The 15,530-nt window shown below is 42.2% G+C and overlaps 1 protein-coding gene across 1 annotated transcript; it reads right to left on the bottom strand.

Moving 5' to 3' along the window:
- Positions 1-827: 827 nt before the first annotated feature.
- opn4xb (opsin 4xb) lies at positions 828-14,944 on the bottom strand (the record flags this gene model as incomplete). The annotated part of the gene is made up of 6 exons (XM_079552920.1): positions 14,733-14,944; positions 6,647-6,780; positions 5,067-5,270; positions 3,604-3,775; positions 3,369-3,530; positions 828-939 (listed from the first exon to the last, which is right to left on the bottom strand). The coding sequence occupies exons 1-6, from the start codon at positions 14,897-14,899 to the stop codon at positions 828-830; spliced, it is 951 nt and encodes a 316-aa protein (XP_079409046.1). The 5' UTR covers positions 14,900-14,944.
- Positions 14,945-15,530: the final 586 nt, after the last annotated feature.

Here is a 15,530-nt window from a genome sequence, read left to right as displayed (position 1 = left end):
TACTGAGATATGTTCTTACCTGAGCTTAGACGAGTTGAACTGTCTGGTCTTTGTGTGTGAGCTCAGTCACGCAAAACGACCAAAGATGTTGTTAGCATTTGACCTCTCCTAGTGTATTCCTATAGTTCCAAACGGGGTGAAGTTAGAAGCGACCACGCTCTTCCTCGGGCAGTCGGGCACAAAGACCAGACAGGTACGCATCAACTCGTCTAAGCTCAGGTAAGAACATATCTCCGTATGGAAGAACGATGGCCTGTTCCTTTAAGAATCACAGCAACATAGAGCCTCCTATCCTATACAAAGTCCGCTTTGTACTTTGAAAAATGCTACATCCTCATCCAAAACAAACCCAGACACACATAAGCGAAGGCTGGACTGACCATATCGTTGGTGATGTTGGACACTGAGATGAAGTGTGCCCGGGAGGTGGTAGACTGGCGGCTGATGATGGAGTCTCTCATTGAGGACTCGCTGATGGAGGATGAGGTGCACTCTTTACGGCCCCCTGGAGCCAGACAGCGCAGGCATGGCACCTTCTCTGACAGGGTCGTCCTGTGGAGACAAATGACACTGCAGTAGTAATGGCTGGCTGTAACCAAGATCAAGATCAAGTGAAATATCTGTTGTAGATATTCAGGTGTCAGGGATAAAAGAATATTTCGGCTTTATCATATTTTTGGAAGACAATAGGACTAGGAAACTGCATTGGCTGGTTTTATATACAAACTGAGATATACTAGAATTCAAACTCTCATTTTTTATGGACTTGATCATGACAGCCATTGTTACCCATACAGCCTGTGTTCACGTTTGTGTGAGGAGCTGTTTTACCTGTACTTGTTGTGAATGATGGCGTAGATGAAGGGGTTGTAAATGGTGGACGCCTTGGCGATGATGGCCGGAACAGCCTTGGAGTACGGTGACAGGATGTTAGAGTACCTAAAAAAAAAACACCATTCAGCTGCATGTCTCCTCGTCTGAACTCAGATCTTGATGAAGCATTTGCCAACTGAACACACACAACATAAACTTTGTACACTTTTATGAATGTCGAAAGGTTTATTTAATGACTTCCGCGACAAATAGTTCCCAAAAGTTTGCGCGTTGCTCGGCAACGTTTTGCTAGGCTAGAAGCAGCAAGGCTAGTAGCTAGCCTTGCTACTTAGTTGAAGGCGCAGTTGGAGAGGAGGAATGGTGGAGAATCTCTGGGTAAGTTGAAAGTCAGACTCACGCCAACTTCACAAGCAATTCCCCGAACTTCTCTCGCAGTGACGGGGACAGAGATAGTGTCCGCTACTACATACGCGCGGAGTGATATGAAAGCACGAACTCTGTTGCCATTGGCAGGTCCTTTATCAGAAAATAATGACCGGTAGAACGTTGGGAAATCCCATTCAAATCAATGGAGCGTTCTATTTACGTTGTGAAGAGCCGTATAATAAGTTATTTTAAATGCAAAATAGTTATAATGATTCTATTAACACAGACATTTATATGGTTAGTCTGGTGTTATAAGTGATTTGCCTCAGGTGCACTGTGGAGCGGGTCAGACTGTTTTTAATGCAGGCACTAGAAATGCACTAGCCTTGCACTAGCTTAGCGCCACTAAGCACTTCAAATATAAGAACTGCATGAATTTAAGAAAAAAAATATCTCCAGAAATCAACAACCATACTCTGGATAACTAGGAAATGAGGCCCTATGTCAAAAATCCTGAAATATCCCTTTAACCCAAATGTGCCCCATGTGTCGGTCGTCTGCTACTACTGCTCTATTTCATACAGCACAATGGCCTTGTAGCTAAACCTGCAGGCCGAAACACTTATACTGAACACTTAACCTCTTAACCCTCGCCTTAACTGAGCAAATACTCTGTAGATCAGTTCTACCCAAATCTAAAAGCTTCTCGACTGCCTCATTTGAAAGTTAAGACTTACAAAATGAATCTACTGCATTGTGGGATTACAGTTTGACCCCTCGCTGTGTCTCTGCTCTTTCTCTGTGTTTATCACTGAAGCTGCCTCATGAGGACAGGCCATAGTGAAAGTAAACGTCACTGTAGGGAGAGTGTTGGTGTCGTCAGTACAGCTGTGTTTTGGTAATCAGTATCATGAACGCTGAGGCTCTGAGGCACCACAAGCTGCTTAGTGTCATAATCCAAGCTGGGACGGAGATGAACCCAAACTGGACAGAGGGAGTTTCAGTTGGCTGTAGTATTTTGATATTTTTTTCCTTTATAATGTGTGTAACATCTTAACCCCCACCTTAACTGAGCACATTTTCTCCAGTTTGGCTTTATACAAATCTAAAAAGCTTCCCAACTAGAGCTTACAGCCTATAGTCCAATGTAACGCCTCATTTGAATATGCTAAAAATTGACTGTAAGCCACAATGATCAAAATTATAACAAATAAATGCTATATCAGGGATGGGCCGCACCAACAATAACTCAAATTTATTCTGCAACTTTATCCTATTGTACATTACATTAAATTGTGTATTTTGAATATCTGATACTGGTATTTAGTAGGACTATTATTTTCTGAAAATATTTAGCCATATCAAGACAAGGACGTGCATGTGTGAGCATCGTTATTTAGCTTATTCAACTTCTTATACTCATTAACTTCTACCATGGCACTGAAAGCACCTCTATGCTTTCATCATGCGGAGTTTCTGGGAAAGTAAAATTCCCTGGGGGCCAAAATACACAATGGGAGTGTATTGCCGGGGTCCATTAACAAAAGATCCTAAATAATAATATTCTTTGATTGGGAAAATACTATTGAGGAAACTTTTTTCAATAATAAATAATAATGAGCCTGACAGGACTGTAGCCAATGTGTTGTTTGTATCCTGATCTCTCATTATGTCAGTGCCCTCTGCTGGACACGTGTGGAATTCTTTCCTTTTATTTTTATATAAGCAGCCCCCTAGTGGCTGGAGTGAGCATTCTGGTGATTTCTTTAAAAAATCATAACTCTGCATAGGAAGGGGCTTAAGACTTACTTTTTTTTGACATACTCAGGAATTTATGCCCTACAAGTCGAGGGCCGGATCGCGGGCCGAATGTGGCACGCGGGCCGTAATTTGCCCAACTTTTGAACGATATTCCGTTGTTGTTTTATTGTCACTTTTATTTTATTATTTTTTTGTTGCTATTTCATCACTTCTTTGCGTTTTCATCCACATTTACATCTCGTTTTTGTCGCCATCTTGAAGAAGCTTTTAGATTTGGGTGAAGTCGAACGGGAGAAAATGTGCTCGGTTAAGAGGTTAAAACAAACACAAAAAATTGGTATTTGCCTGATGAACTTCCCAAGTATACATATATACATATAAAGGTATACAGCAGCAGGAATACTGACCCAGCCCAGGAGATCATGGTGACGCAGGCGTACGGCGACCAGGAGAGGACATACACCACGATGACCACAAAGGCGATCTTGGCTAACTTCCACTCGCTGCGGATGGACTTCTGCTGGATCAGGGTGCACTTTCTCACCTGGGTGCCCAGACGCTCCACCTCCCTGTGCGGATCCACAGTGGAGTATGAAAACAGTGTCCCAGAGCTCACAGTAAACACATCCGCTCTGACTGTACCTGCTCGTCTTCCGTATGGCCCAGAACATGTGCAGGTAGCAGTAGGAGATGATGGCCAGAGGGATGAAGAACACGAAGCAGCACAGCATCATGGTGTAGCTGCGGTTGGACAGGCTGTAGGTCACGTAGTCCCAGGTGCAGGAGGTCATGAGGCCCTCGGGGATGTACGAGCCTGTGGACAGACACACGGACAGCATTCACTTAAAGGCCCTTTATTCACGCCCTTTTAAATGGAACAGATGAAGATATAAAGGTATATATAAAGCAAGGAAAGTCGATTTTGAATGGATGTAGGACATTTAAATTATGAATGAGTCTAGCTGACGACAAACACTCTCATAGTGATTTTTTTTGCTTGTACTTTTGTTATTATGGCGGCCATTTTGAATACCTAAGCAGAATTATGCAGTACTACAACATGTACCAATATCTCTATTCAGGATATAAATGAAAGACATCTGATTGACAGTGGCATTTTTATGTACTCGTAATCATTGCTCAAGAAGATAACAGTAAAAACACGGCCCCAGATGTGAAGAAACCAGTGAGTCAGTGTTTAAGCTGCTCAAGACGCTAGCATGCTACCGGTTAGCATTTAGCTTCAACAGCTCAGCTCTAACCTCTCCGAGAGAAAGCCCTGAACCACAAATATCTTGTCTTGGATTCAACATGCTGTTACTGTAGTACTTCCTCAGCGTTCGTAGATGTGAGCCACACATGTGTTTATCGTGTTGAAACCATTGACAGTTGATTGATGACAGTTGCTAGCCGGTAGCATGCTAACGTCTTGAGCTGCTTAAACACTGACTCAGACTGAGACTCTGTTGACATGACAAACTGTAAAAATCACATAGAAGGTTTTTCTGTTTCCTCTTTGATGTGTTAATTTAGTCTTCAGAATGAAGCAGATCTTTAGTAAATCCTGCTGTAGCTCCACAGACCGAGCTGCTACACATTTGCTGGTTATTTCACATAAACGTGCGTCTCTGGGGCCGAGTTTTTACTGTTATCTTCTTGAGCAATGATCACGAGTACATACTAATCCCACTGTCAATCAGTTGTCTTTCATTTATATCCTGAGTAGAGATATTGTTACATGTAGTAGTACTGCATTATTCTACTTTGGTATTCAAAATGGCCGCCAGACTATTTGTGATGTCATTGGAAACTCATGTCTAAGTTATCAATAATACCAAAAAAAATGCTTAAATTATTTATATGTTCTATCAGTTTTACACAATGTCTGCTCAAAAGTTTCCTGATGTGTCCAATTTGCTTTTAAACATCCAAACTTCACATCATATGTCTCTTTACTGGAATGGATGCATTTAAAAATTAAATTGCTGCTACTACCTGAATGAACTCTGCTTTTGGAGACAGATGTTTCTTAAAGAACTATAAATTGTGACTGATTCGTTTGTGATGTTAGGTGAATTCCTTTCTGACAAAGTGCAGTGTCTTACTCCATCCGAGCAGGGGGGCCAGGCTCCAGGCGAGGGAGTAGGCCCACACCAGGGCGATGGCCAGAGCCGTGCGTCTCTTGGAGCTCCAGTTGACCGAGCGCATGGGTTTGGTGATCACCAGGTAACGGTCGATAGAAATGGCCAGAAGGTTCACCATGGACGCGATGCCAAAGAGGGCTCCGCAGAACGCATACAGCTTACAACCTGGAGACCAAACCATAGCCGTCATAATACAATGTGCATAATACAATCTGCATAAAACAATGTGCATAATACAGTGGGAACCAGATCTTTACATACACTTTATAAAAAGACACATTTGCATTTTTTTCTCACTGTCTGACATGAAACCAGAATTAACTTTTACTTTTTTGGGTCAGTTAGAATTTTCTAAATCATTTCTATTTGCTCAATGCCAGAAGAATGAGAGATAGAGTGAAAGAACACTACATGGAAATATTGAAGCAACATCTCAGGAGCCAGGAAGTTAAAGCTTGGGCACTGATGGGTCTTCCAAATGGACAATGACCCAAAGCATATGACCAATACTGGTTGTATGGGTATTATGTGGGTATAGGCACGGAAGACGGCTACAAATGTGTCTCAGTTACACCAGTTCTGTTTGGAGGAATGGGCCAAAACTCCTGCCGACTATTGAGAGAAGCTCGTAGAAGGAAATCTCTTGCCTAAAAAAGTCCAGTCCGTTCTTTAGAAGAGGCTTTCAGGGCAGGAATAGTTTTCTTTAAAGGGACTATACAGAGTTTAAAAATGTAATGTAATGTATTATCCTCCACCTACATGTTCCATCTATGTCCTAAGGTGTAGAATGAGCCCAGACCTGTTCACCACAACTGCCCCTAAAATCCTGCACTCAAAAAGGTCTTAATTCGGCTCTGAAGTGCCGTCATGCACGAGCTTAATATAGAAGGTGCAGTTACACATAAGGCCTGAGGTGGCAGTAGTGAGTATAAAATGACGAACTTGCATCTAGCCCCTTTAAGCTGCATTACAGAAATAAATTAACTAATTACTATACTTAAAACCAAAAATCTCATCCTCACTTCGGTTTTCAATTATATTTCTTGGTATCAGTTCAGTTCCAAACTCGGAGCTGTGAATTTTCAAGCATGACATATATATTTTTTTGTATTTATGAATGAGACAAAATAAGACAACTTTTAGAAGTGTATTTTCCTAAATTTAGTGTATGCATGAATATATTATAAGATCATTTAGGCCAGTGTTTTTCCACTGCGGGGACCCGAGGGGGTACGTGAGGGCAGGGGGTTCTTGGAATTTCAGATCAGATCAAAAACTTAATGCCATTTCTATATTACTTTAAAAGAAAAGTTAATTTGAGTGAAAAAAAGTTTGCATTTAAGAGCGTTTTTGCCTTATTTTGAACACGGCACACAACCAAATACTAATAAATCTGAGTTTAGTCGATCATTTTCTAAATAACTGGCGGCACCCTCGAGATAAGGAGAACTTTGAGTAGAAAATAAACACTTGACAGCCATCTTACCCCATTATTCTGGACCTCAAATGTAAGTTTAGCATAACAGCAAAGCAGTTCATACCAGTCTCTCCGAAGACCCACTCCCTGAAGATGCTGTTGATGAAGAAGATGGGGGACTGGGTGAAGGCCATGAGGAAGTCGCTGACCGCCAGGTTCATGATGAAGTAGTTGGGCAGGTTACGCAGCTTCTTGTTGCTGCAACACAAAGGACATGTTTCCAGATCAGAAACACTGACACAGAAATCAACTTAATCAGATCTGCCCATTGTTTTGGAGTAAGTGAGAAATGGGATTGTTAATTGGTTTGTGTTTGGCTCGTTGTTGGGTAAAACTGGAGGCTTGTGTTTTGTTTCCTCCTCTGTTGCCACGCCAACCAAACTTTCAACCCAACATCCTCGCCCTGGGTGGTACGATCCCCTTTCCACATACATTATCTGTGATGTTACATTAAGATAATAAAACCTCACTTCACCTCACAGTACAATATCATCTGTACATCACGTCTCCATAAATTCCACCCAGAATTCTCTGTAAACACTCTTGGTTCTGCGAGATAACCGACAGCACCCAGTGAGTTTCACCTTGGACAGAGTGTCAGAGTTAATCAACTCTGGACTGGGAGTTGAACCGGCAAACTCTGAGTGAACCCACGCTCACACCTGGGCTGATTAAACAGTATCGAACGCCCTGCACTCACACGCAAGTCAGGGTGGTAGATTCTATAGTAAGAAAAGGGATATGAGACAAGAGGGACATTTGACATTACAAAAATATACAGTACATGGCAATTAGTTGACGATAGCAATATAAGCACTTTGACAAAAATGTCCAAATCAGTATCAAAATGAACCTCCTTGCAACAGAAAAAAGACAACACTTTGAAAAATGGACCACTGCCACTCCTCTAGCACACTATGGGCCGTAAAATATTGTCTGGTGTGCCTTGGGAAATGATCCAAACTCACCTAGTTGGTTTTTTGAAAACAAATTCATTATTATCCGCAAATAATGTACCGTTTTGTCTGTGCTGTCTAGTGACTGGCAGAGTATTTAATATGTGTAATAGTCTTGTCTGTGTAAGCTCTCAGTCGTACAGGAGTTGTCCATCCTCAATGAAGGTATTTGAGTCGTCTTCTGTACTCAGTGGTTGGAGTCTCGAACGTTTCGCCTCTCATCCAAAAGGCTTCGTCAGCGAACTAAGGTTCCATTCAGCCCGCAGCACAGATAAAGACCGAAAGGGGAGGAGTTGGGGTTGGCCCGGCTCCTCCCCAGAAACTACCGGTACTCTCACCTGTGAGTAAACACCTTTGACTGAGTGGAGTGGGGAGTGGAGTGGAGTAGAGTGGAGTGAGTGGAGTGAGCAGGTCGTTAGAGAAGCTCTACTTCAAAGGTGTTTTCTGGGGAGGAGCCGGGCCTACCCCAACTCCTCCCCTTGGTCTTTATCTAGGCTGCGGGCTGAATGGAACCTTAGTTCGCTGACGAAGCCTTTTGGATGAGAGGCGAAACGTTCAAGACTTGAGGATGGACAACTCCTGTACGACTGAGAGCTTACACAGACAAGACTATTACACATATTACATACTCATACCTTCATTGAGGACATGTAATACTCTTCCATATCAGGTAAGTAATTTCTTTGAGACAAGAGAATTATTGACATTGGTGGCGGTCACATTGGCATTGTGGCTAGCGAGACTATACGGTGTTCCTATTCACGACACTTTGATGAGAACGACTGAATTGCTGTGTTTCAGGTGACATCACAGTATTCTAAAGGCCTATAACATTATATAGAGGTACAATTATTTTGTTTTTGAGGACATTTTGGTCTTGTACAGAGAGATCATGGACCCAGTGACTGATATCAATGATAATTTTTGTAATTCATTCATGTAAATTTTCTTTTTAGATACGACTTGTGAAAGTGTAATGCTGTTAATAGGAAAAACTGGCTCCTCCCCCTCACTGGGTCCTGTGACGTCATCACATTCCAGAACCTGAAAAACCACCAATATAGGCTACAGAATTACATTTTGTAGCATTTTCTGCTGGTGGTGTGCCTCGTGATTTTTTCAAAGAAACGATTGTTCCTTGGCTCAAAAAAGGTTGAAAAACACTGCTCTGGTAGCATGTCCTAAATAAGGCAAGGCAAGGCAACTTAAGGCAAGTTTATTTATACCGCGCATTTTGTACACAAGGCAACTCAATGCGCCTATTCGACAATGCGAAATATTTCAAACGATGCTTTATGTGCTGCTGTTTCAAAATGAATTTTCTTAAATGTTCAAGAACAAGGGTTTCTACAGCGGAGGTCGAGAACAACATCTCCACTTACAGTCACACATACATGCATATTCCAGTCAATTTTGAAGAAAAGATCCCCAAGGTTTTTTTGTATTTTTGTATCTCAGAATCAAAATCAAAAGTCTAGGATTTTTTCTCGGTGCAATCGTGCTGTTTCGTCTGTCCTTCAATGACTATACAGACCGGACGGTTGAGCATCACCCTACTCAGGGAACTTTTATTTAGCAGTTGCCTTAAACATACGGCAGACACAATTCTCCAGGTGCGTGTCACAATCAAATCTGTCCGGGTGGGAACATAACATTAAATAAGCAATTCCTTTTGCTACATCTTTCAAATTGTGGCCATTTTTACCCATAAATACGAAAGGTCAGTCCTCTACAACAGTGTTTCGGGTGGTACGGGGACCCTAGGGGGAACACGAGCACTAGCGGGGGCCGGGGGGTACTTGGACATATCTCAGATCTAAAAAGAGGTTTGAATTTCATAGTGACAAAAAAAAGGTTGGGAACTGCTGCTCTACAGACACGGCTTCCCTTTCACTTCTCTGATTCCTACATCACTCACATGTTCAATGTTCAATTCAGCTTTATTTTCCCCCCATGGGAAATAAAGCTTGCAGCCAGCAGTCATGTGTTTGCTGTCCCCACAACAGAACACCTTTAGATCTGAGGAAACAAAGGATGTGCCGGTCATTTTAATCTCTAGTCCAGATGGAGAACAAGACTTTCTCAATCCCTCTTTCCCCATGTGTCTCTTTCTCTCTCTTCCCCACACACATATGAACACACGGCGACCCAGTTATCCCGAGTTAGCATTAGCGGCTGGTGCTGGGTCGCGACCCTGTGTTGCACTCTTTATTGCACAACACTGCTGACACACTTTCCCTCCGTTTGGCTCGACGTAACCTATATATCGCTTTACATGAGCGTCGCATGTGGTGCAGCTGTCGGGGATGAAGAGGGTTTTCAAACTTTTCACACAACATACAGTAAATATTTGACCTTCCGTGAATCTCCAGGCCGAGATCGAGATAAAACCAGGACTTAACTGGATTTGAAATAGAGCTACATCGGATATATGTTTGGTTTTGGACTGATGTTGGCTTTATGTAGACTGCTCATTTACATCGCCCAACTTCCGATGTACTTTCGGGTCAGTGGGTTAGGACCCCTCTGGTCAGCTGTCAATCTATGCATGCGTTACAGGCGCATTGAGATGCCTTGTGTACGAAATGTGTGGTATAAATAAACATGCTTTGCCTTATAATAACTGAAAAAAACGCCAGTTGCTTGAGTACTATTAGGCCCTCGAGTGAATTCAGCAACATGCCCCTATTCTCTGCCAAACAGTTCACATGGAGGTCGCAAATTTGGGGTAAGTCGCTTATGTAAAGGCACTAAATGAGGTATAAAACAGCTGCAGTACATCAGAAAACAGCTGGACCAGGACAAGTTTGATGAAGAAGTCTAGATTGAGAAACAAGGACGAACCTCACTGTGCAGAAGAGGGAGAAAGACAAAGTATAAAGGATTGGTGAAATGTGAATTAAACAAAACCCCACTGTTTTGATGAGGGTGTAACATCATAGCATGGCTAAAACGTCAAACAATGTGATTTTGCATGATAAAGGCTGTTTAAAGGTACAATACAGAGTTAAAAAATGTTAAAATGATGTATTTTCCTCCCCCTACATGTTCCAGCAATGTCCTAAGGTGTAGAATGAGCCCAGACTTAATCATCCACAACTGCATTGTCACTCAAATAGTTGTTACTTCGGGTCTGAAGTGAAGGTGCAGTTACACGTATGAGGTGGCAGTAGTGAGTATACAATGGCCAACTTGCATCTGGCCCCTTTAAATAAGCTCTGCTTTAAATGTAGATGGCTGCTTCAAATATATCACGTGTTTAGGGGCTACCAATTATAATGTATATTTAATACACTCAAAACAACACTATTCAGTTGTTGGGTATTAAACATGGGTTAGGTTTGTGGTTAGGGTTAGGGTTAGATTTTAAAGATTTTAAATAAAACAGGAGTAGGAAGAAAGAAGAAATTAGATTGTGATTAAGTGAATGGTTTCCCATTCCCAGAGTCCCAAGGGCCACTGAGGAGGCCCTAAAAGACACATAGTCATTGTCTTAGAGCCATATGAACCTCAAAAGCCATCGTTCCACATAGCGTGACCCTAACCCTCATGCCACGATCTACGAGCACGTATCGAGTTGTGGGAGGCGCCCCCACAGAGGATTCAAAGTTTTGTTAGCCGCAATGAGAACAAATGTGGACTAATGCTGCCTTCTGGTGGGACTTATGGAATCATTCAGAGGTGCCAAGCTGGTAAAAAGAGAAAAGAAACCACTGAATACAACTATGAAGGTAAACTACATGCAAATGTTATGCCAACACCAGCTAAAGTTGCTCTAACATCAGCGAAATCCCCTTTTAGAACAGAGGAATGATGTTGGGAAATACTAAATCCGTCTGAATAGTGAGGGCTGTCCACTCTCTCGTTGCCGATCAGAGGCCGGTCCCAAAACCTATACCTGGTTTGGCCCTGGCCTTTGTTATGGAAAAGCTCGACAAAGTGGAAAGAGACCTAAAGAGTGGCCTCCAGCTGGACCCAGAGTCAGGACTAAACACGACGAGGTCTGGAATAGTCTTCCTGAAGATGTGAGACAACTTTATCAATGCTCACTCCTAAATACAGTTCTGTTTAGCTGTGCACGATGTGACAACTGGAAGAATTTCATCTACTCTCTTCATTTTGTACAATTCTATCTGTATTCTATTCTGTAAAGCAGCTCACTATTTGTTTGATGTACTAATAAAGTAAAAAAAAAAGAGATAATAATATAATAGCTAATAGTATAATTTTCCTGATATGTTTTCACAGTCCTTCCTGCCCACGTGTTCTTGAACATACATCATGCTGTGTCTACTCATGTCAGATGCTTCTTGCTCGCGCTCCTCCTGCCAGCACCACTTTGTTGCCACGTAACGGAGAGGATCTGGGCTAAGAAGCTAAGATGATTTTTCATGTCATTACCAGCTTTGGAGAGCTTTTGATCCCGTCGACTAAAACATGAGCTTTCAGCCTGGAGCGGGTCAGACCACGTGAGGACGCTGCACATTTGGGAAAACATTCAACAAGAGGCCGACCAATTTTGCAGAGACCAGCAAGAGGCCGATGGAAAAGACACGGCGTCTGGAGTCAATTGTTGATGTATAGAGTTGATATCAAGAGTTCATGTTGGTATGAAAGACACTGGGAATACATGGGAGTGGCACAAAAACACCACTCAAGTGCATTTGGAGCATGTAGACCGAATAATGATGTTTACAACAAAGGGGAAATTAGCTGTCGGTCTGCACTTCTGTCACAGGCATTACTAAAGCCAATTATTTAAAAAATATATATATATGGGGGGGAAGAAAACTTTACAATTACAGAGTGTAGATTTGTCTTTGGTGCCGCTTTTCAGTTCTGTTGTGACAAAATATATGAACCATGTAGCCCATGGGTTATATTTTACAATAAGACAAGTCTCTTTAGTTTAAAGGGATATTTCAGGATTTTTGATATAGGGCCTCATTTCCTAGTTATCAAGAGTGTTGCTGATTTCTGGAGATATTTTTTTTGATATTCAAGCAGTTCTTATATTTGAAGAGTTTTGTGGCGCTAGGCTAATGCAAGGCTAGCGCATTTCTATGGTATCAGCTAGCCTGCATTAAAAACAGTCTGACCCGCTCCACAGTGCACTTATAACACCAGACTAACCATATAAATGTCTGTGTCCAAAGATTAATTTTAACCATTTTGCATTTAAAACACCTTATATTTGAGCAGCATCAGCTTCGTGGTTGTATAAGCTACGCAGCGGCGGAGTGATCTGCGAGAAAATAGTCCCTCAAAAATGCGATCATTCATGTGATGCAAAGTCAGTTATATTACAAAAATATTCTATGGACACAGACATTTATATGGTTAGTCTGGTGTTATAAGTGATTTACCCCAGGTGCTCTGTGTACAAAAAAAATATCTCCAGAAATCAGCAACACTCTGGATAACTAGGAAATGAGGCCCTACGTCAAAAATCCTGAAATATCCCTTTAATTATTTGTTGCAGTAACATGTAAGTGACAATTTGAATACTGCAAGTTCCCACGATTCCTAATGATGCTACATTCCGAACAATCCCAATAAAAAGCATTGAGACATTTTAAAGAGCCAATAGACGGGATTCAGTCACATGTAGTTTTCCTGTTTCCTGAGGCGGTGCTTGATTTCATTACTTGAGTAAAAGTTAAAAAGAAATAATATTAAAAAAAAGAAGTAATATTGCTCAATAAAATGTTTACTTAAAGCGGGGATGCCATAGGTTTCCTCTGGACCCTACCACTAAAAACATGTACTATAGGTCAATCCTCCGGACAGGTATTTCTGACCACCTGCACTGGCTGCTTTGAAAGAAATTAACTGAAAAACCTGTGACCTTGAGAGCAACTTGACAGCATCACTGTCAGTGAGTGGCTCACCTGGAGAATCGTTAAATTAGTGCCTGGGGAACTCAGGAATTTATAATGTAAAGTAATATAACATTACATTGTATGAACACAGAAGATGCTGCTTGTATCTCCGTTATTATTACCCCTATTGGAGATTACCTGGAGCAGAACACATGCGTTTCAGTTATGTATATTTCCAGTGCGATGATGGGCCTTTCCTCTTGAAAGGACTTACAATTATGTTTTGTATTTTCTTTAATTAATTGCCCCGAGATACCTGAACTACTCTCCTCCACAAAGCTCTCGATTTGCCGATCGATCTACGTTCCCACGCTCACCTATGGTCATGAGATTTGGGTAATGACCGAAAGGACAAGATCGCGGATACAAGCGGCCGAAATGAGTTTCCTTCGCAGGGTGTCTGGGCGCACCCTTCGAGATCGGGTGAGGAGCTCAGTTACCCGGGAGGAGCTCGGAGTAGAGTCGCTGCTCCTTTACGTCGAAAGGAGCAGCTGAGGTGGTCCAGGTATGTCCTATTGGGAGGAGGCTTTGTAGCAGACCCAGGACACGCTGGTGGGACTATGTCTCCGAGCTGGCCTGGTGTCGCCTCGGGGTCCCCCCAGAACAGCTGGAGGAGGCATGCGTGGATCAGGAAGTTTGACTGCTGGCCCCGCGACCCGGCCCCGGATAAAGCGGAAGAAAATGGATGGATGGATTCAATTAATTGCCTGAGTTTTTGAACCCCATACTCCCTCCATCCACAACATTGCCCATTTTTGGATATAACTTTGGAACAGAAAATGAAAGAGACTTGCGGTCTTTTGTGTTGGAAACTAGATATTTCAATCTTTCAAACGAGCCCTCTTTGGTCCTTCTACGCCCCCCTATTATGATGAATATATAATCAAAATGTAAAATAACAATGATAATCATAATAAAATAAAGTACAACAAAGTGTCCAAGAGGATTTAAAAACAAAAGACAAACAACTATATCTGGATCAAGAAACACGCAGAAATATAAATTAAAGAAAGAAAAAAGGAAAGGAGGGGGGACATCTCTCTGTTGCAGATGTGTGATGCCAAAGTATTTTTTTTTCTTTCGGGTTTCTCTTAGTTACCCAGTTCGCCATTGTATATCCCTTTTAGAACAAATGTGTGCACCCAGTTTCTAACATACAACAATAAGATTCAAAATTTGTGGATTTTCTCTGTGGTTATTCCTTTCAAAAAGTATATTGCCCACAGGTATATAAGCCCCTCACCCTCCTCCTGAAACAACGACATTCAGCTCCACACCGCCGTGAACAAACCCCACATGGAAACCTCCATACCTGTAGAAGGCGAACATGACCAGGGCATTCCCGGTCACGCCCAGCGCCCCGATGGCCAGGACGAAGACTGCGATGATGTAGTGCACGTGGTCCGGGACGTCCACTTTTGTGACAAAGGTCCCCTTGGCCTGTCCAACGTCCTGCTCCATGCTCTCACCGGCCCACATGGCTCACCCTGCTCCGGAATAGAACCAGCATCTTCGGCTAAAACCCTCCTCCCATTGTCCGAGATCTATAATGAGATGCCGAGATCCATTTCCACTCAGGGCCGAAGCAAAACAGCCTCAAAACAATAGACAATTTTGTTTTCAAGAAAGTCAATAATGTTCCCAGCTGTCTGCGCAGGTGCTGGCTGTGGTCCGGATATTGATTGAAAATGGAGACATACAATTATTTGGATGGAAGAATTGTTAAACGGGTTGTGCCCAAAAGTCTAAAATCAATGGAAAGAGAAAAGAGACGCCAGGAAAAGTCAATGGGCAAGCAAAACTGAATTAAACTTGAAAGAGATAAGTGACATCCAAGAAAAGGGGGTAGCTTCATTCAATTTATTAATAATGTAATAAATGAACAATTACTCGCATGGTGGAGGCAAAAAAGTGACGCAATATGTTCCAGATGGCAAAGAAACAGTGTAGGAATTCTGGCTAACTTGCTCTATCCAATAACTCTAATCTGTCAACGTTTTTATTGCGCTGTCAGAGGAAGAGAGGCAGATCTTGTCCGTTTAATCAATTTACTCCACATTGCAATTGCAAGGAAAGTGGTTGATCCAGTTGGCGTCCAAAGAGTCTTGAA

This window comes from Gobius niger, assembly GCF_951799975.1.
Source record: "Gobius niger genome assembly, chromosome: 1".
In the NCBI taxonomy this organism is placed as follows: Eukaryota; Metazoa; Chordata; class Actinopteri; order Gobiiformes; family Gobiidae; genus Gobius; species Gobius niger.
Note: the sequence above shows the minus strand (reverse complement) of the source record. Positions and strands in the feature narration are given on the sequence as shown.